The sequence below is a fragment of the Lynx canadensis genome, chromosome D4, assembly GCF_007474595.2.
Source record: "Lynx canadensis isolate LIC74 chromosome D4, mLynCan4.pri.v2, whole genome shotgun sequence".
Lineage (NCBI taxonomy): Eukaryota > Metazoa > Chordata > Mammalia > Carnivora > Felidae > Lynx > Lynx canadensis.
The window spans coordinates 34109564-34132148 of record NC_044315.2 but is presented as its reverse complement, the minus strand read 5'-3'; the positions used below and the strand labels follow the sequence as shown (position 1 = coordinate 34132148).

Sequence of the window (22585 nt, the reverse complement as noted above, 5' to 3'; positions counted from 1 at the left end):
TGGATCGTGTCTCGTGGTGTTTGTGATGGAACAAGAGGAAAAGAGTAAAAAATCTAAGCGTCCTTGTGTTTCCTTTCTTTTGTCTTCCTCTCCCCTTACAGGCTCTGAAAGAGTTCCAGCTGAAATTTCTGATCGGACAGACTCGCTGAAGCTTCCGAGGCAGTGATTCCAAACTGCCAGCTCAGGCCGCTGCCAAGCTGCAGGATGGTGCACGTAGCCAGGCCGCTGTTGCTGCTTCTCGCTTTCTTCCTCCGCGCAGATGCTGAGAGTAAGCCATTCTCCCTTCTCCACGGGGCTGTGACTGTAATGAGTGGTTTTGTTGGCAGCTGGCACCAGGCTCAGGGCCTCTGAATACGTTTCCTTAGGAAGTAAATCCTGAGACACTGTGGGATCCTCCTTGGCTACCAGCCAGCCTTTGAAAGAGATTATTGACATGACTTCCTTACCATTTCCTCTCTCTTAATGCCCCTTTTCTTGTGCATCTAACTGCTCCTACTGTCTTTTTTTTTTTTTTTTTTTTTTTGTCTCACCAACCCTGGTGGCAAAGATACTATGAGCCCAATGACATAACTCAAATCGGGGTTAACCAGTTGGTGGTGCCAATAAGTAAACATCGTTCAGACACATTAGAAATTTCTTTACTTTTGTGGAACTTTCTATGTTTAGAAAAATGCACAATGTCACATTGAGCCCAATTAAACCTCCAAGCCCCTTGTAGCTGTCATAGCAGCTGTTCTAATGTACTGTTTCCGACAGCTGTCGTCGAGTACAGTATTCAAACAAATCAAGCAGAACTGACAACTTTGTGGCTGAGTGAAGGGTGTGGAAGTGTGAGGAGAATTCTGTGGAGTACAGACACCAAAGTTTGCTTTATTGGACTCAATTTATGAAACTGAGATTGTGGTCAATTAGCTTGCCAATTAATGAGAAGATCATATCTCCTTCGTAATTAGGAAATCATTAGGTCTACCTTGTTTACATATGTTTCTTTTCCCATCTGGCCCAGGGTCTTTTGGTAGAGATAGTACTGGAAAAGGCATGCCTCTGGCTTGGGCTCACTGACATGTCTGGTTTCTCAGGAATGGTATGGCCCATGTGAGAGTCGGCCATTCTCTTTGGGAGTCCCCTGGTACTAGGAAAACATATAACATCTGCAGGCATTAACTTTTCCTTCTGCTGACTGTTTCCGTGAGATGAAATTTGATTCATGTTGAGGATGTTTCGAAGACAAGGATCCTGTGTCCTGTTGGCCCCTACCTATTAACTGAATTTTGACAAAAATTTCCTCAATAGCAGCCAATTTCTTTGTTTAAATAGGGACTCTATTTTCTAAAGAGAGCTTTCTAGGACTGAAAGGAATCATGTTAATAACAGGATACATATGGAACATGAATGTTTTAAGCACATTCTCTGGTTAATAATGTATATAGTCTCCTAATTAGCACTTGGGAGTGTTGGTTTAAGGTGAAGCCAAGGAATGTCTAGGTCAATGCCAGCAAATAATTAACTGGGAAAAGACCCAAATGAAAGATGCTCTTGTTATTTTAAAGCCATTTATGTCAGAATCTATTTTAAAGTAGTAATCTAAATTTAGTTTATTAAAGAAATCAGGCATATGGCTTTATTTTTCTGTTTTGGCTAGAATGAAAGAGTACGTTGTTTTACAATTGTTAATTTTTGGCAAAAGCATATCAGCACCCTGGGGATCCACTTTAATTTCAGATCGCAGTTAGAGATTTTCATAAAGTTGCTAGAGGTAATTGTCATCTATCCACAGAGTTATCTTTCCAGATAAGTAGAAATGTTCTTCTACTGAGCAGCTATACTTTTGCTTAAATCTCTGGTGGAAAGTGGCAGACAGATGTCAAGTACTCTTAAAATTATGTTAGAGTGGGAGCAGGGGAGGGGCAGAGAGAAAGAGGGAGGGAAACAGAGAATCCCAAGCAGGCTCTGCACTGTCAGCACACAGCCCGATGTGGAGCTTGATCCTCAGAACGGTGAGATCATGACCTGAACCGAAATCAAGAGTCGGACACCTAACTGACTGAGCCACCCAGGCGCCCCTTAAAATAATGTCTTAAAAAACTATCTACACTCCAGATGATCATCACCTACTCCTTACCCTCCTCCTCCCCTTCTCCTTACCCTCCTCTTCCCCTTCTCCTTCTGCATGCCCCTTCACTGCACCTCCTCTACGGTAGCTGTTGAAAAGGAAAACAAGTCCGCATTAGCCCCTTTCAGTTAAATTAAGATATTTACCGTGTTGTATGTTTATATGATATCAGCTTTCAATCAAGATGTAACCTGAAAAAGAATACATTCTCTCTCACTCCTCCCATTGCAACTAAAGAAACTTTGTCAAATTAGTTAGTTTTGCCCTTGTCTACTCAGCCTTGATTATTTAGTACCATTTCCCTTTAGCAGATTCATTTAGTGTTGTTGAGTAGGGTAGCATAACCTGAGAGTTTCTGGCGAAAGGGGAAGAATTGGCGATATTTTTTGAGGTATATTTAGAAAGGAAAAAGAGCATCCTGTATTAATCTATTGGAGGATATTTGTTGTATGGGAAAGCACATGGTGGAGCTGGAAATATGACTAGTCACTGAAGGATGTTCAAACAACAATTGGGAAAGTAGGATCTGGATTATAACCTATTAATTTTTTTTTTAATGTTTATTTGTTTTTGAGAGAGAGACAGAGTGTGAGCAGGGGAGTGGCAGAGAGAGAAGGAGATACAGAATCTGAAGCAGGCTCCAGGCTCCAAGCTGTTGGCACAGAGCCCAATGCAGGGCTCGAACACATGAACTGTGAGACCATGACCTGAGCTGAAGTTGGATGCTTAACCTACTGAGCCATTCAGGTGCTCTTGGATTATAACCTACTAAATTGGGTCATTATCTTCTCACAAAACACTGAAAAAACCCAGACATAATGAGCACTGGAGAAAAATTAGATTTTTCCATCATCATCTAAATACAGTATTTCTCAGGCATCCAGCACCTGGGTCACTGGTTTGTTACCCTAGGCTTTCGTTAGCACCTTTAGCCATATTTTGTTTTTCTTTTACCTAACTGTATTTTGTATTTATGCAAGGAATCAGGAGTTCTATTTCAAAATTTAATAGTAGCTTGTCAGAGCCATTTGAGAACTAGGAAATAATTTTTAAAAAAGTGTCCTCCCACTTGAGAAAGAGGACTGTGTAGGGGTGGGGAATGGAAAGAATCCACTCTAGTTTACCATGCTAATTTAATGTGTTCTGCTCACTGCCTTTTGAAATGATTAACTCCAAAGAGCCAAGGAGTCAGGATTTTCATCTGCTGTGTGGAATGTTATAGTAAGCGCTAGGTGTGATGTTGCATTAAGTAGGAGAGCTCTTATGAGCCTTGGTTCAAACCCAGGTTGAAAAATTGTGATAATATCCCTTTAGCAGAAAATTACAGTCTTTGCCATTGCCAATTTAAAATGCCCCACAGATCCCCACTATTATTTTAAAAGGCTAGATGTGTGTATGGCTCTTATTTCTTTTCATCCCTAGGTCTTGAGTGCTTGTAATGGTTCTGCTTGTTGTTTCTTGAAAGTGTGTACACGTGGTAGAGTTGTAGTCTCAGCAGGACTCCTGTTTGAGCACTAACAGTAGTCCTTCCTCATGTCAGGCCAACCAGGTTTCTGGTTTAGGTGGTGGTCTGACTGACGTTCATTCTGGGTTAGGCAGTGGTCTGGTTGAGGTCAAATTTTGGTTTAAATCTGGTCTCATTGAGGTCAGTTCAGTGATAACTTGCATGCAAATTAAAGGTAAATTTATATTAATGTGGTCCTGGTGTGGGTATTTTTCTTTTGGCTGAGTTTCCATAGTAGTTCGTGGTAGTTTTATGTTAGCTTTAGTTTTCTGTTTACTAGTCATTTTCTGTTTGTTTTTTAACTAGATGCTGGCTATAAACTTGCATGTAGCACCTTCTTTCACCAAATTGGTTTCATGCTAATGAAATCACTGACTGCCTACTGTTGCAGTCTAGACCTGAGTTTACACTTTGACAACTATAATTTGACCTGGATGTTTATTGGATCTTCATTAGAAACATGACTTTTGACAGCTTAATTCCTCAAATGGCTTAGTTCATCCATTTTCTCTTTTTTTTTTTCACATTTTTCCATCTGAGATGGCAAATAAATCCTCATTTCCCCCCCTTATTGTAGGGAAGCTTCTTGTAGTCCCTGTCTACCCACTATATTCCTGTCTTACATAAAATCAATTAGTGTTTCCCCTCTTTGGTAGTATATCACTATATCCAGTGAAACTTCTTGGTTTCTTTGGCATGGCTAAGAAAGTGAGCTCTAAAGACAGACTCTGGTTTTAAGTTCTGTCTGTTGTTTGTAATCTGGCACGTGATACAATGTGCTCTTTGCCTCAGTTTCCCTAACTTTAAGATGTGAATGATGGTGATGATGATAATGATGATGATGATTGTATAGTAGAGAACCTACCCTTGGGTTTTGCGATCGTTGAATGAGTTAATGTAAAACACAGTCAGCAGATGACACATGATAGATTTTTAATAAATGTTAGCTATTATCCAATTCTGTGTCTCCCTCTCTCTGCCCCTCCCCCGTTCATGCTCTGTCTCTCTCTGTCCCAAAAATAAATAAATGTTGAAAAAAAAAATTCATTATTTCAAAAATATGCAACCAGTATTTTTATTGAGCAGTTTTGTGAGGTAATGTGCTAAACTGCTTTTTTATTTGACCTACAGATTATCAAAATTTTGGTGTTTGATACACCAGGTTTTCTTGAAGCACATTAAAAGTCCTAGCTTGCTTCTCTATAAAGTCCTATATGTAAGAGATTCTTAAAACTCTTGTCCCATTAATTAAACTGAAGATCAAGAGGAAAAATTATGAAGCATATTTAGTCAAGCTAGTCAAGCTTTAAAAAAAAAAAAAAGCTTCACTCTTCGAATTACCGATTTAAATTTGCCTTGGGTCTAATTAATGGAAAGTGTTCCATCCTTCTGTTCTGTTGCTTTTTGTAATGCATTCTTTTTTGAGATGCTCATAGAGAGGAGCTATAGATATTTACTATAGGCAAATAGTATAATATATGAGCCATTGGATCAGAAAACTGGAAGTTGAGGTGAGCATTAGGAAGATAATTAGTGGCTTTTGATATGGTCATAAATTATTCTGCAAGGACAAAAATAAAGGGAAGTAATTAAAAGCCAGGTCAAAATTATTCCTTTTGCATTTTTCAGAATCACTTCTGAGAAGTAGCCTAACCATGTAGTTGGACCTTCCAAGATGAGGTTAGAAATGGAGAAGAGGTCTTTCATAGGTCATCAAAATGCATACCTCTCAGCAGCAGCCCATTTCACAGTGAGAACATCAATATTTCATTAAAAAATATCTTTTTATTTTCACTTTAGATTGTGATGGTTTGGGTATGATTATATGTATGTATATACATGTTTATACATATAATTATATATTATAATTATATATATTATATATCATATATATGGTTATATATAATATATGATATATATGATATATATATATGATTATACATTATATATATATGTATGCAAGTGTATATATATATGTGTGTATGTATATACACACACACACACACGTATATCACAAACCATAGAACCATCCTTTTTTTTTTTTTTTTTAATTTTTTTTTCAACGTTTTTTTATTTATTTTTGGGACAGAGAGAGACAGAGCATGAACGGGGGGAGGGGCAGAGAGAGAGGGAGACACAGAATCGGAAACAGGCTCCATGCTCTGAGCCATCAGCCCAGAGCCCGACGCGGGGCTCGAACTCACGGACCGCGAGATCGTGACCTGGCTGAAGTCGGACGCTTAACCGACTGCGCCACCCAGGCGCCCCTAGAACCATCCTTTAAAAGGTAAATTGCTTGGGTGATGAAAATGTTCTAAAAATTTGGGTGCAGGGGTGGCTCAGTTGGTTGAGCATCCGACTCTTGATTTCAGTTCATGTCATGATTTCAGTTTGTGGGTTTGAGCCTCGCATCAGGCTCCACACTGACAATGGAGCCTGCCTGGTCTTCTCTCTCTCTCCCTCTCCCTCTTGCCCTCCATTTCTCTCTCTCTCTCTCTCTCAATAAACTTAAAAAATAAAAATAAAATTAGAGTGGAGTGATGGCACTGAGTATAAACATACCAAATGCCATTGAATTGTACACCTTAAGTGGGTGATCTGTGTATTCTGTGAATTATATTTCAATAAAACTATTTAAAATAGAAAATGTAAAATGTTGCTTAATCCAGCAATTTGGCTAGATTCTCTTCGTTGTATGTAACCTTAAAGGAAAGTGTGCTGGTTTCCTTAGGCCAGTTATGATAGACATGCTCACTGACGAGCAGGGAGAAATCCAGTTCATTTACCAAGCTTATCAATGCTTTCCTTGTTTTCCCTTTCTCTGAATTTACAGATGTGTGGCAAAATAAAAACTTTGCCTTTCCCTCCTCCTTCCTCCCCTCACTTTAAAGTAGCTAAATTAGCAACATCCAGCTGTCTGCAGCAAGGAAAATATTCCAGCTATTTTACTGATCCTTAAGCTCCGTTGCAGAGGATTTGTAGCTTTCTAAATTAATTGCTGTCAGCAAAGCTGTACCTACCTAGTAAGGTTAAGAATATGTCACAAAATCAACCAATGTGTGCACTTAAAAACACTTTATTGAATGTAGAGGGACTTGATTTAAAAAAAAAAAATCCTAAGTATGACATGCTTCTTAGCTCTGATCTCTGTTTATGAGGAGACCCTTGGCTCAAAAGTTGGAACGGTATCTGAAATGCTGGTGAATTACCTCTTGTTATTGCTGATGGTAGCCTGATGGCAGCCTTGTTATAGCCTGATGATAGTTGATTAATCTGTTCCATGATTTCCTCACTTCTTTCCTTTTGCATTCTTAATTTCTTTAACTTTCTTCACTTCGCTAGTGTTTCCAATGGCCTTGATTTGTTTGGGAGCCCCGACTCTCCTGCCCACTTTGCTCTGCTTCATTTAATTGTGGAAAATCCCCAACCAGTGTCCATTTTGAAATTAAGAATCAAAGATAAAAGTGCTGCCGATTGGATGGAAACCAATTCTCTTACCTATAATTTTGTCTGTTTTATTTCCTCAGTTTCCTTTAGCTTCTTTTTATTATTTGACAAAGTAGTGTGTGCGCACACACACTTGTACCGTCTGCTTGCTCCATGGAAGACTTTGTGCACAATGGTAGAGATACAAAAGTGTAAAGAATGTGGTTTCATATCCATTTGTCATCTACCTTCAGAAGTCATAGGTCACTCTTTAGAACTGTTTCAAGCAATATTTTCGGAATTTATCTCCACGTGGGAAGTGGTACTTACGACTGTGGACTCAGAAGCTGAAGTACGTGTTCAGACCCTGCCTCTACTATGTAATTATTCTGACCGTGGGCAAGTTACAAATATCTGTATGCCTCCCATCTGTAAAATGAAGATTGAAAATAGCACACATTTGATATGGTTATCTCATAAGGATTAAGTAAAGAACTGCTTGCAAAGCATCTTGAATAGGATTAGATATTTACTAAATGTTAGTTGCTATTATACTTTTTTCTCATTAGCTTGCATCATTTTCAAGTTAGAAGCATCTATGTTTAGATCTCTGTTGACATTTATTATCCCATTAACTTCGTAATTTGAGCAGTATCTTTTAAATATGTAAATATGTATCTTTATATATATTTGTGCTTCCAAAGGACATTGACTCATTGGCTCATTCATGTATTTAATAGTCTCTTTAAATAAATGTTTATTGGTCACATTCCCTGTGCCAAGTACTGACTTAGCTACTGGAGACACAATAGTGAGATAAAGAGATATGATCCCTACCCCAAAGGGCTTACAATCTAGCAGGGTAGACAAATATTTAACATTAATCTCAAAAGTTTACACTTTTGGACTGCGTTAAATATTGGAGGGAAGAAAATAAGGAGCTTAGAGCCTCATCTGTTCAGAAGAGTAATAGAAAGCTTTCCTGAAAGAGTGACATTTTTTTTTAAATTTTGGAATAATTTTAGGCTGAAAAGAAGTTGAAAGACTGTACAGGAATTTCCCATGTACCCTTCACCCAGTTTTCCTCAAGATAATATGTTATATAATGAGAGTACATTATCAAAATCAGGAAATCAATGTTGGCACAATACTACTAACTAAACTACAGTTTACTTGTTTTATATCAACTTACTTTTTAAAGTTATATAGTTCTGTTAAATCTTATCACATGCATAGCTCTGAGGAAATGAGTTTTGAGCTAGTATCTTGTGGGTGAAAGGAAGCTAAATAAACTATACCTGAAAGACCCGTTAAGGTCCAAGAAAGGACATGCCTGTGAGCCCTGAGATGGGAATAACCTAGTATATTTTGGGGCATGAGAAGATGGATGTTCCTGGATCCCAGACAATGAGGAGAGAGAATTCAAATAGGGCTGGACAACAGGCACAGACTGTCTAATGCAAGACCTCATAGAACTTGTTCAAGATCTTGGTTTTTCTTCTAGGAACAGCTGGAGGAGTGAAGGGAAGGAATTTGCATTTTAAAAACATCCTTGTGGCTGCTGAGTGTAGAGAAGGTTTGGAGCCAGGCCAGCCAGAGTGGCCTTGGATCTGTTGGGAGGCTGGTTGGAAGCTATGCAGATTGATGGGGGTACAGGGACCAGGGTGGTGGAGGTTAGGGAGGCAGGGCAGCCTTGACACTGAAAGAATATTTTAGTTGACTATTGTGAAGATATGCTCTACTAGAACTTGAACCAGGAACAGATCGTTATGATTTGGAGTGGAAGAGAAAACCAGGCTAGTGAAGGATAAGTAATCCTTTATTTTTAACATGGCATTATATATTTCTTTCCAAAATAGATCACTTCTCATTCTTATAATTTCCCTTTTTGGTTGTTTAGGTAATTTTATTTGAACTTATTTTTATGTTAGTATCTGTGTAAAAAGGTGGAATCAGACTGTACAAAAATATTTCAATTTAGTTTTGTTCTCTGACCAAAGTTTTAAATGCAGTCTATGATTTGTGATGGGTTTTGCAAAATCACAGCATGGTGTTATTACAATCATTTTATAATATGGTTATTAAATGTAACATTAAAATATGCTAAGAACTTATATCTTCAATTTAAAAAGCATGCAAGACTTCACTTTTGAGCTAAAAGTACAGGAAGTATAACAAATACATTTCAGCAGTTTTTTTTTTTCCTTTCTTAGTTGTTTATTGTTAATTTTACTTATTTTCCCCTCAGTCTTTTTTTTTTAATTTTTTGACGTTTATTCATTCTTGAGAGACAGAGAGACAGAGCATGAGTGTGGGAGACACAGAGTGAGAAAGGGAGACACAGAATCCAAAGCAGGCTCCAGGCTCCAAACACAGAGCCCGTCAGCACAGAGCCCGATGCGGGGCTTGAACTCATGAGCTGTGAGATCATGACCTGAGCCAATGTCAGATGCTTTACCAACTGAGCCACCCAGGCACCCCTCCCCTAAGTCTTTATAAAGGGATTATTGTTTATCACTGAAAAGGTACTTTATAGCTTTAAGCTATAGTAATTTCAGGTCATTACAAAGAAAATCCCCCTAATATCTATCCTTAAAAAGCACATTTAAATCACAGCAGTTAAATTAAAAGTAATGATATTTCATTGAATGAGTGCTCACTATGTAAAGAGGTTATGGACAAAAATACAACACAAGGAAATGGACAAAGAATAAATGAACAGTATGACTTTGGATAGATACACATGCTTCAAAGATAATAAAACAAGGTGATGTACATGACAGTAAGCAGGGAGGAGGAGGCAGGACACTCCATTTTATATCGTGGAAGGTATTGCTTAATGAGACAAAATGCTTAAGCTGAGTGATGTTCTGAAGTGACCAGCCCTGAAAAAGTGGCATTCAGTGCATCCAGACAAAATGAACAGTGATTTTCAAAGGAGGAGCCCAGCATGTTCAAAGGAAAAAATAAGGCCCAGAAGATTGAAGCACAAGTGGTAAGAGATAGGTAGGAGAGGCAGGGAGGGGCTTGATCCTGTGGCCCTGTAGGCCTTTGAAGGAGTTTGGATTGCTAGGCAGAGATGTAAAGAAACAAATATGTTCTTGGGATATTTATCTGTGAAACTTGATTTGGGTCCTGTGAACCCTTACCAGAACAAAATAAATATGTTTTCTGTAAATAATGCATTAGAAGGTAGATACTTCCTACCTTCCTGATCAAGTTATAAATCATTGTCTAAACGGCTTAACTGAAATTTCTTTGCACCAGCCAATGTAGATTTTAAACACTAAAGCCTTTGGCTAGCAAAAGCACAAATGTCTGCGTTTTGCTCTTTATCTCTGGCCACTTTTGTGTTTCTTTTAAAGCAGGTGATAGTTTTACATTGGAAACATGTAATTAAGTCTGCATGTTCCTTCATCGATTTCCATAGCTGGAGAGGACTGGGGAGGGTACGCAGGAAAAGCAGATCTGTAATTGGAGGGTGATCGGCAACATTGACTTGCAGGGAAGAAGGGAACTTTAATAGGTCTTTGCTCTGCGTGCTTCCATTTAGTCAGGGTGATAGCAATTGACTCCTCAGTGATTCTTAGTATGTATTTCCTTTACAGATGAAAGCATTTAAATAAAAGTTTTCCTGGTTAACCGCTTCCATTTCCAAGAAAAAAAAATCTTGATTTTATGTGATTTAACATATTTGTACTTAGTTTTAAGCCCAATGGGGATATAAAGTAATAAATAGAATAAGGATTATTAAACCATAACTTAAACGTATTTACTCTAAAATAGTACATGTTGTGAACAACCAGATTTGGCTTAAATTCTTGCCCTTCTGCTTACCTGGAATAATTTTCTTAATTCTTCTGACTCTTTGGGAATTCTGACATGCCTGATACACGGCAGGCATTCAGTAAGGGTTTGTTTTCATCCCATCGTATATACTGTAATGCCTGATGTGTGCAGAAATCACCTGTCTAGCATTTTCACCTATTGAGATGATTTTCAGATGAAGGAACTAAGCAGCATATACCCTAGAGCAGCAACAAACAGAACAAACAAATAAACAAAAGCATCTACATCATAGATTTGGGTGTCCCCTATGTGCTGAACTCGAAGTGAAGTCTCTCTGTGCTGTGTTTCTGCCATCAGTGTACTCCAAGTTTGACACAATTGAAATTTTGGGCTAAAGAATTCTTTCCTGTTGGGAACTGCCCTGAGTATCATAGAATAAGTAGTAGCCTCCCTGGCTTCTACCATTAGCACCCTGGCCTTCAGTTGTGACCACCAAAATGTCTTTTAACATTGCCAAATGGGACCTGGGGGACAAAATCACCTCTGGTTTAGAACCACTCCTAGTGCATCAGCTCTGGAACAGACTGTGGGGCAGAGGTTGGGAGAGGTAAATGCTCCCCTTCTGACTTCTGTGGGGTTTGGAAGGAGGAAGTTTTGTCAGACGTATGATAGACCTTTCAGAAGTTCTTGAAATCAGCTATGCAAACTGGGAAATATCAGTCATAGTTCCATTTAATATCTGTGTGACCAGAGGCAGATTGTCTGATCTCTTCATGCCTCAGCTTTGTGGTCTAGCATATCAAATGGTAATGGTAGGGTTGCTGTGAAAATTAACTACTAGCCAACGTAAGGTGCTAGAACTATGCCTAAAACACAGGAAGCACTAAATAAATGGTAGCCATTATTATTATATTAAGTATGTATTTTATACAATATTAAATTAATTCTGTAATGTATTATTCTTATTTTATTTTAGTAATAAAATGCAATTTTGTCTCCTTGCAATGATTATGATAGTACCTTTCCCTTGTATAGTTATTTAAACACATTTTATTTTTAATCTGTTCCTGAAAACTCTAGGCCTAAGTAGGCAGTATACTTTTTATTATCACCACTTCTCAGATAAAAGAAACCAAGGGTCAGAACAGGTGAACTGCCTGGAGCAAAAAGGGGAATAGATAATGGCGAAGGGCCTAGAACTCAGCTCTCTTGACTCTTTGTCCAGGCAGGAGGCAGATGGGTTAAAAAGAGCGGGTACAAGAACTCACAGTGCAGGGCAGTCAGAACTGTGTGGAGAGTGCTTGAGGGATGCTGGCAGTGCAACAGGCCCGGGAGGCCCAGCTCCATGGCAGCTGTCCAGGAGCCTCACTGACAGTCAGAATGAGGATTCAGGGTCATGGAGGAAAGATTAGATCATAGCCACAGTATATGCACTATGTAAGAATTAGAGAAGCATCAAATGGCTTTTAGAAAAGCTGTTGTCCCCTTTCAATTTAATAAAAGAAGAAAATACTGTCAGTTTGGGAAATGTTGCATTCTCTGCCACCAGTGTTTTATTATAAAATGACCTTTATTTTTCGATAGGCTTCCTTGTTTGTCCATATGATTCTAAATTGTTAGCAGTAAGGTGTGCCTTCAAGATTTTATCGCTGTGCTCATGATGTCCTCATCCTCCTAGAATGTGATAGGTAGGAAATCGTGGCCGGGTATTTTACAGCACCTCTCAAAGGGAAGCAGGACGACTCTCCCCTTGAACGTGTGTTGGTACTTGGTTGTGCTTTAACCAGTAGAATGTTGTAGAAGTGATGCTGCTCCAGTGCTGGTCCTACCCCTTAGAAGTCTGGGAGCTTTCTGGGCATCTGGGGGCCTCAGCCAGTCCATCACTTGACTCTCGGTTTCGGCTCAGATCATGATCTCACAGTTTGTGGGTTCGAGCCCCATGTCAGGCTCTGTGCCGACAGCACGGAGCCTGCTTGGGATTCTCTGTCTCCCTCTCTCTCTGACCCTTCCCTATTCTTTCTCTCAAAAATAAAATAAATAAACATTAAAAAAAAACAAGAAGAAGAAGGCTGGGAGCTTCCACTTCCACTCTGTGGCACCTTGACTCATCATAGAAAGATATCCAGTTACCCTGCAGTAAGGACCCCATGGAGAGAAAGAAATGCCTAGACCACCCACACAAGTTGTAGCCATCCCAGGTGAAGAGCCAGGTATATGAGCAAAGCCATCTTAGCTTTCCAGCCAGAGTCCAGCCTCCTCCTGGTGACTGCAAGCCACGTGAGTGATGTCAGTGGAGAGGAAGAGAAGGACCACCCAGCTGAAGCCTGCAGAACAGAATCCTGTGCAAAGAAATCTTTGCCTTAAAACAAGTTTTGAGGTGGTTTAAAATACACCAGTAAATAGCTGAAATACATGGTGATTATTGTCATGAAAATGAAGCACCTGTCAGCTTGAGGAGCAACCTTGGACCTATGGTTGCTTCATTCTTCCTTCTCCTCAGGAACTGTAACACAGATGATGTTCTAGATAACGAGTACTTAAAGGCAGCTTTTTTCTGGGTAGATGAACACATTGATACACATCAGTTAAAGCCCTACCCAGAGCAAAAATTCTGAAACCTGTACACATTTTGCATGCTTTTTGATGAGAGGTTGGCAAATGTTTTCTGCAAAGGACCATATAGTAAATATTTTTGGCTTTGTGGGCCATGTAGACTCTGTCACAACTATTCAGCTCTGCCATTATAGGAAGGAAGCAGCTACAGACAGTATATTAAAAAATGGGAGTAAATAAAACTTAAAAACACGTGCAGTGAGCCAGATTTGGACTGAGTTCATGGCTTGACAACCCCTGCTTTTGACCCTACTCATTTACAAGTCCTCACCAGACAGTGGGAAGTGGAGAGTATTTATTAGCAGGGGACCTTGTTTTAACCTGGTGAGATGAGGTAAGGAAAGAAGACGCTTTTGATTAGCCTCTTTTAGCACTTTGCTTTGTTAGTAATGTTTATTGGGAGCAGATTAATTAGAATAAATAAGTTCAAGGAGCACATCTCTTGATAAACAGAGATGTTTAATAGCGCTTAACCTTTGGAATTTATGTGGCAAAAGCTTTGGATGTTACTGCACTTTATGTCTTTTGGGGGTGCTTCAGGTACTCTGCTGTTAGTGCCACTTCAAATTGCAAACTCCTGAAAAATGAATAATTTATCAGCTGTGGGATATTTTTCATTGCGCTGTGAGCCTGACATTTGGAGCTACGAACACCTTAAATATAGAGAAAAAGGTGCTGGAAATTGTTACATTTGATGAGAATGTTGTAACTGGGTCTGTAAAGAAACAGGTTTGTAATCATGGGTATTGAAGCCTGATATTGGTTTTGTAGAGACAAGCCAGAGCAGGAAACATCATGGTGAATTTGGTCACATCACAGGTACTTCTGGTACAGATGTACTCTGTACCATCACAGTGCTTATAAATCAAAAGGAAAATAAAACTCCCATGAGAAAGCACCATTGATCCAGCAGCGATGTTCAGAAATAACACTTATGATCCAATATGTCAGCAAATTGAAAAGCCTTCATGGGTTGTGGTGAGGGGGCAGTTTGCAATTGATTGCAATTGGAATTCTTGACTCACATGGAAAAATATAAAGAACCAACTGTTGCCAGTTTGTCCTGGCAACTAGTAGAAGGTACAAGTTTCTGAAAATGAATGCAAGGATAACTCTATTCTCATAAGGACAGAGGCTGTATAGAGTTGTATGAAAAAGTAGGACTAATTATATTAAGCAAAACTCTTGGCTGAATATGAAGGAAGCTGACTAATGATTAAGACTATTTGACTATGGAGTAAAATCTCATGGGAAAGAATGAGAGCCCCACTGCATGAATCATTTGAAGTAAGCAGCAGAAACCACTGTGGAGAACTACTGTTTCTGAAATAATCAGAACTGCATCAGCCAAGGGATATAAAAAGATCATTTAGCAATTGCAAAACACATAATTCTTTTTGCATTTTAATTGTTCTGATTTGGAGTGAGAGATGGAAACAGGAAGGGTATTATGATAATTATAATAAAACAATTGCCTGTATTCTGGAACCTATTTTCTCTAGAGAGTTTGCAGTTTAACAAATGGATCCGATGCCACCATTGGGCAGGAAATAAATTGGCTCACTTCCCTTTGTGGTATTAACCCAGGCCACTGGACTCCTCTTTGTAGTCTAAAAAAAGCTTTCACAGTTGCATATTCACCGGCATTCTGTTTATCTCAAAAAGTGCATTGTGTTTTTCCAGTTTTACTAGTATTCTTCTCTTCTCCCTTTATGACTGCACATCGTAGCCATTCCAAATCTTATTTACTCTTCTGGTGCCATCTTCACTACTGTCTTCCTCCACTCTTACATAGTGCCCTCTGTGTCCCAAGCACCTGGAGAAAACAAGAAGACAGAGCTAAGTTGGTGCTTTCAGAATAGTGGGGGAGGAAAGAGGTTACAAAAACCTGGGAAGTAGACATGCAGTAGTGAACATGCACACACAGTATTGCCACTAGCAGGTCATCGCTGGAGTTTGAAGGCAACGTTAGCAGGTATGGTAGAGACAGGAAACATATTGGAAAGCATTAAGGCAGAGCTAAAGAGCTTGGGACTTGCCTGGTAGATCAGTGATTCTCAACCTGATGATACTTGAGAGTTACTTGGGGCTGAAACTATAGTCGTCTAGGCCACACACTGACCCGTTAACGCAAAATATATGAAGGTAAGGACCAAGGGTAGGGAATTCTTTAAAGGACCCTCAGTTCATTCTCAGGCAAAGCCCAGCATTACCAACTAATAGGGGAAGCCGATGAAATCTTTTAAACTGGAAAATGATGTGGTCCAACTTGTGTTTTTAGTAGATCATTGACAGTTGGTTGAGTTGAGGATGGATTTGAGGGTGTGAGACCAGTTAAGAAACTGCTGTAAAATCAAACAGAATCAGGGTCATGAGTACCTGAACTGTGGTTGCAGTTCTAGGATAAGGAGGTTCCAGATACAAAATTTATTCGAGAAGATTAAAAATTTATTCGAGAAGATTAAAAGATTTTGTGATGGGTTGAACTTGGAAAGTACTGCATAAGTCACAGAGAGAACAGCTACAGAAGTAGGCAGAACCATCTTCTTCATGTATTTCTCTTTCATCCCTCTGCCAATACACCTAATGCACTTTATTATGGCTTTTGTGTCCCTCCTGACAGTTCTTATAGTTTCCATATATTACTTTTAGTAGTTGTCTTAAATCTCATTTCCCATGCCTAGGGCAAGTGTATTTACTCATTTTAGATACTGCCTTCTTGAAGTACTGTCCCAGTACTAGGCCTGTCTCAATACTGAGCCTTGAATGTAGCCAGGGACAGCAAATTCAATGGCCTCTGTACTAGTCAAATAAAATTCATTATTGAAGCAGGCCAGTTCAACTCCTTGGAAAGTTTGTGCTGGATCTCATGAGGGAAGCAAGCACCTAGCCTATTCTTGCCATTTGGGGAGGCATGCCCAGGATTTTCTGATTTTCCTAGAGAAGCTTGAAATCCAGATTTGTGTGTGAAACACCCCTAATTTTTACATTTTGGCTTCAATTAAAAATCATGAGGCAACAATAATATTGAGGCTGAAGCAAAAACATCTTGGGGATGGATCTGGTCTGGGACCACAAGTTTTCATTCTCTGTGTAGGGTCTCAGTAGAAATTTATAGAATTGAAATGAATAAAACTTCCCAATCCCAGCAGTTTCCAGCCATTTCTCTGGTTTAACAATAGCAGAGAGTTTAACAAAGCACTAGCAGCAAACATTTGGGCTGATTCTGTTTGTGGAAAGTGAATTAGAGAATAGATTCCATTACCTGGTATCTCACACTAAAATATAAAGCAGAAGGACACATTTAAAGTCCTTTAACTGCCATTATATAGATACTTCTGGTGAATGTGAATTTGGGATGATGAATTATTCATTTAATTCCTTTCCTTCCCAGTTTTGTGTGTTCTAACAATGCCAGGTTTAAGAACCTCAGGTGGCCCCTCATAGCCTGAGGCTGGGGAGAGGCTCTGTCTCCTGCCTGCTGATTTGTCCCTTGTAGTCAAGTCAGCCTGGTGGCCCTGAGCTCCTTTTTCTATCAGGACCTGCTCTGGCTACCCAATGTAAAGCCTCAGAATGTTTAAGGCTAAAGAGCAGGTGAACAGTTGTTCAGCCCATGAGTTAGCATTTCAAAGGCCAGTGATCAGAAGGGCACTGCCCAAGTGAGCAGCTGGGTGGAAACAGAGGGCTGTACTGATGGACTCATGTCTGAGAAATAAGATATTTCTGTGAAAATGACTTTCTAATTGCATGAAGACTAAAGACTTGGTGCTAAAACTTTTCACTTTATCTGTTTTGATGGCATTCCTTCTGTAACGTTCCTTAAACTTTTCAGTACTAAAAAGATCAAATGAAGCATGATTGTTGCCTGATCATTTGGGTGATACTAATCAGAAATATCGACTTTCATATTTCCCTCCGTATACTGAGACTCCCTGAAGAGTTGCTATGGTATGTAGTTGGTGGGACTGCTGCATTTTTGTGGGCCATGTATGATAATTAAAATTCTAGTCAGAAGAAACGTGTGTTGGAAAGTACATTGGCTTTTAAGTAAAAAGATCTGGGTTCAAGTTATGTCTTTTGCTAGCTTTAGATGGTTGGACTTGGAAGAGTTTATTAACCCCTCTAAACTTAATTTTAAACTTAATTTAAACCCTTCCTCAACCTGCACTTATTATCTAGGGAGTAATTATGATCATGTTCTTGAGGTGCCTAGCAACGATTATGGGCTTGTAATTGTAATGGAGGCTGCAAGATTTACTTCCTCCTCTGTGCTTAATTACCAATGCTTTCTAATTTGTTACCTTAAAGTTATACAAAACTATTTTCGCTGAGAGATGTTTTTGCTCACACGTTCTAATTCGCAGATGGTGTTCAGGTCCTGGACATCTGAGTATCCTTTTTCTCTTTCTAAACATTTTGCATAAATGGTCCTTAAGCAATTCATTCCAGAGATATTCTCCTCATTCTAGGGTTTGAGATATATCAGCAACCCAACATACCAACAACAACAAAAATATTGTACCATAAAAATCACATTCTAGGGGGCCTCAAAATTATGAAATAGGATAACAAATACAATACAGTAAACAACACAAATTATAAATAATAAAGTGTATTATGTGCTCAAAGGTTATAAATATTATGGGGTAAAAGACCAGAGAAGCAGAATCAGGAGTGGGGAGGAGGATTCCAATGCAATTTCAAGTTGAGTGGTCAGGTCAAGGTAGGCCTTACTGAGGTGGTGACATTTAAGCAAATTTAAAAGAGGTGGAGAAGTTAATCATCAAGGGATGCTCCAGGCAGAGAGGGCAGCCAGTTCAAAGACACTGGGATAGGAGGTGCCTGGATGTTCTAGGAACAGTAGGGGAATAAATGGAACAAGGGTTTAGAAGGAGAGGAACCTGGTACAGAACATCTATAATGTAAGGAGAATTGACCTAGTTGGGAGGTCAGGTTCCCTGGAAGCAATAGTGAGTTGAGATCCTGAAGAATATTTAAGAGTTTACTAATGATTCTGGGGTGTTAGAGCCTACAAACAGAAAAACGAAAACGAAAACGAAAACGAAAACGAAAACCAAAACCAAAACCAAAACCAAAACCAAAACCAAAACCAAACAGCTTGTACCAAGGCCCCGAAGCCAGGGAATCATGACTTGTGTCTGAAGAGGGCAGAATAAAGGGGACAGTAGTAAAGAAAAATGGTTTTAGAGGAAGAAGGTGAAGATGATTGTATTTGGGTTTGATCAGGGTTACTTTGGTTACAATATAGAAAATCTATCATTGCTCTTGATGGCAATGATAATTCAGATACTAAATTCCTCTCCTAAAGTGATGGATTTCTGTGCATTCAAAGCAAAATGAATGGGAAAGAAGAAACAGTTTATGTAGACCATTGTTTTAAGTTTGTGGCCCACTTCTAGTATGATTCACTTATATTTCCTTAGGCTGTAAACTTAGGGCCAAGCTTTCATTATCATGGCCAATAATAAATTTCCCAGGATTCTCTGGCCTATAGCATTCTGATAGATTGATGCCAAGGCTTCACCTGAGTCACTGGGGACCTCACAGGTCAGACCTCAGTAATTCTCACCACAGCCCCCAGGTCATATGACAGTGGATAAAGATTTTAGGTGGACAAGATGGGGATTCAGTTCAGGAACAAACCATAGACAGTCTTCCAATCGAATGGTTTGTATCAGCCTGGAATTCTTGCATTGGACTACTGGTTATTTAGTAGGAGTTGTAAGGTTTTCTTTTAAGTCTTTAACTTTTAATCCTCTCAAATCCTGTTTTAGAAATAAACAGGGGCACCTGGGTGCCTCGGTGGATTGAGCGTCTGACTGTGGATTTCGGGTCAGGTAGCGATCCTAGGATCTTGGGATCAAGCCCCGCATCAGGCTCCATGCTGAGCGTGGAAACTGCTTAAGATTCTCTCTCTCTATCCCTCTCCTTGCACGTGCTCTCCCTGTCTCTAAAATAAAGAAATAAATAAAAAGCATACTATATTACTTGTAGGTTTCTAAGAATGCATTTCTTTATTCTGAGATTTTGACAAACTAAAGAATCAATATCATTTTCACATATTCATATTTTATTAGCATGAAAAGATCTAAAGTGGTGGAATAAAGTACATATTAGCTGGAAGATCAGCTCTCTGATTAAATGAGTTGATTGTTCCCTGCTGGGGCAGCCTCTGCACTGCTGCGTTTTCAACTCCCTTTGCCCTTGGCTTTGTGAGAGTCCCTGTTCTGGATCCAAATGCAATCTCTGTCCACGTTTACACGTTTGTTTATGAAGCCTTTCCGATCTGTAAGAATATCTTCTGTTGTTTATTATTAAATACAGCCACACAGCTGAAAAAGAGGAAATCAAAATAAGTATTACAGAAATTATAAAAGTCTAGACCTTTTTGGGGGGTAATGACTGTGTTCTTTTTTTTTTTCAGAACAAGAAAATGCTGTTACCATGGGCTGTTCTAGCCTTCCGGTATCCAGTCAAAACACTGTTTTCCAAAATTCCTTCGGAGAGTTCTTTCCCCCTCTCCTTCAGTCTAGTTACATGATACTAGACCCTACATTTGTAAAGTGGTTGGATTGATTGGTCATGGTCTGCATTCTCTTGCTTCCCACTCCCTACTTCCTGATTGATTTTTAGAAATTTATATACAGTAAAATCCATTATTTGTGGTGTACATTTGTGTGGGTTTGAACAGATGCACAGTGTTACATCCTCCACCGCAATTACCCTGCAGGTCCTACACCTCAAAATACCCTCACACTGCTCCAGAGGGGAGCAGTCCTCGTCCGGCTTTTCTTATTTAGCAAAGTGCGTTTCAGATTCATCCGTGTTGTTGCATGAATCAATAGATTGTTGCTTGAGTAGTGTTGCATCGTATGTACATATACAGTTTGCTTATCCATTTACCGGTTGAAGGACATCTGGGTTGTTTCAAATATTTAGTGATTATGAATAAAGATGCTATAAACATTTACGGACTGGGAAAAAATAAATTATAATCAGTCTCTGGTGCAGTGGTTCTGGGGACTTTCAAAAACAACAAAAAACACAGATGTCTGGGCCCCACTCCCAGCCAATTGAAACAGTATCTCTGTGCATGGGGCCTGGGCTGATGGTTTTTATAAAAGCTCCCCAGGTGGTCCTCTTGTGCAATCTGGGTTGAGAATTCATGCTTAGAGACACGTGATCATTGTATTTTTGGTAAATCAGCTCTCTAGGGTTTTCTTTATTATTTTTACTTGGCGAGGTTTGATAATTATATTTAGGTAATATAAGATTATGCTTCAAATTAGTTGTTTCTCTTAAGGATTTAATTTCATTTCAAGACAAGAGTTACTGTATGCTAATTAAACCAAGGCCTTTTTAAAGGTTTAAGTAGTCATGATAGAAATATATTTATAATATGCCAATTATATCCCTCAGGAATATTTTAATAATTATATATTTGATTAAAAGGAGTACTTGCTAGTTATGCAGTGTAATTATATGTTTGAATAAACCAGCACTAGAACTAAATGAGCTTCCTTAATTACCAAGACAATTATTTTATATTGCTGATGAAATATATTATTATCTTATATATATATACTGGTAGTGAGTTCTTAACAACGTTTTGTAATGGTATTTAACAACTATTTAATCAATTATGTTGATTTAAAGAGTGAAACAACATTAATGTCAGCATGAATTGGGCAACTGAGATATTTTACATTAAAATAAAGATTTTCACGTTACACATAATTACATAAGAACACATAAGATTTTTAAAATTTCCCTGAACCAACTAGAAATATTATTTGAAAGCTGTGTACTTTGATGATTAAAATGATTACCAAGATGAATTTGTATTTTTGTCTTAACCCTAAGCCTAGTATTATTCAGTGATAATGATCCTGAAATAATTCTATGATCACCAAGTGTTAGAAGGCCCTTACAAGGCCAAGAAATAAAGAAATAAAGTCTTTTTCAATAAAAGACTTCTTCATACTTTTGGTAGGGTATATTTATGTGAATAATTGTTTATTCTTATTTAAAAACACAGTTAGGGCGCACCTGGGTGACTCAGTTGGTTAAGCTTCTGACTCTTGGTTTTGACTGAAGTCATGATCTCGTAGTTTGTGGGTTCAAGCCCTGTTTTGTGATTCTCTCTCTCTCCCTCTCTCTCTTTCTCTCTCTGCCCCTCCTCTGCTTGTGCTCTTTCTCTCTCTCTCTCTTTCTCTGTCTCAAAATAAATAAATAAGCTCAAAACAGAAACACATTTAAGATGATAAATGGGACAAAATGTTGATATCTTCTTGATTTAGCTCTTATATTTTAATTCCTAATCAACATGAGTTTTTTACATACTTGCCCCAGGACATTTGAAAGAGCCAATACTTTCAAAGATTTGCTTTCTTGCAATGGGATGTTAAGGAAACTCATTACCAGGGTACATATTTTCCACTATTGCAAAGAAAAATACTTTCTAGTATTGGTAATAGAAAGAGCTAACAAGTATTGGGTACTTAGCATGTGCATGCAATGTATTGCATGAGGATTATCTCATTTAATCACTAGAGTACTTCTCTGCTTTAGAAGCCCTTATTATCCTTGCCTGTGAGATAGGGTAAATTGTAGTTTAGAGAGGTTAAGTAACTTGTCCTTAGTGTTCATATTAAGTGGTGAAGACATGATTCATGACTAAGTAGTTTGACTTCAGAGACTGCGTATTAATCTGTATGCCACAATCTAAGCGCTTCATTTGCTCCTGTCTTTATTGAACTTATAGGAACCCTATCCTGTGCTCCCTGAGCACATTTTTACTTATTTATAACTTCAGTCACATTATTATTTTGTTTTTTCATTTTGATTCTGGTAGATGGTTAAATAGACATACCCTCCCATTAGTGTCCAGATGCTTTCATCTGTGTTCTGGGTAATTTGCATATTGCCTGACACTCAGGAGGCTCTCAGTGACTGCTTGGCTTATTAAATAACAGACCTAAATTTCGTATAACGCATCTATGATGTTGGGTTGAGACCACCTTTTCATTTTGAGAGCTGCCTCAGAAGGCTTTGGAAACTGAATCAGTTCTTTTGTTTGGTGCAGAGCTGGCTTAGTCTGTAAGGTATAAAATCTAAGC

At 38.7% G+C, this 22585-nt stretch overlaps 1 protein-coding gene across 37 annotated transcripts in view; it reads left to right on the top strand.

The window, feature by feature from the left end:
- The window catches only part of PTPRD (protein tyrosine phosphatase receptor type D), a 528787-nt gene that overhangs the window by 111865 nt on the left and 394337 nt on the right, over positions 1–22585 (top strand). For all 37 annotated transcript variants that reach the window (XM_032595610.1, XM_032595608.1, XM_032595594.1 and 34 more), the window contains exon 2: positions 102–268. In XM_032595610.1, coding sequence (XP_032451501.1) covers positions 205–268 — 64 coding nt within the window. In that variant the 5' untranslated portion in view covers positions 102–204. The remainder of the gene's footprint in view (positions 1–101; positions 269–22585) is intronic.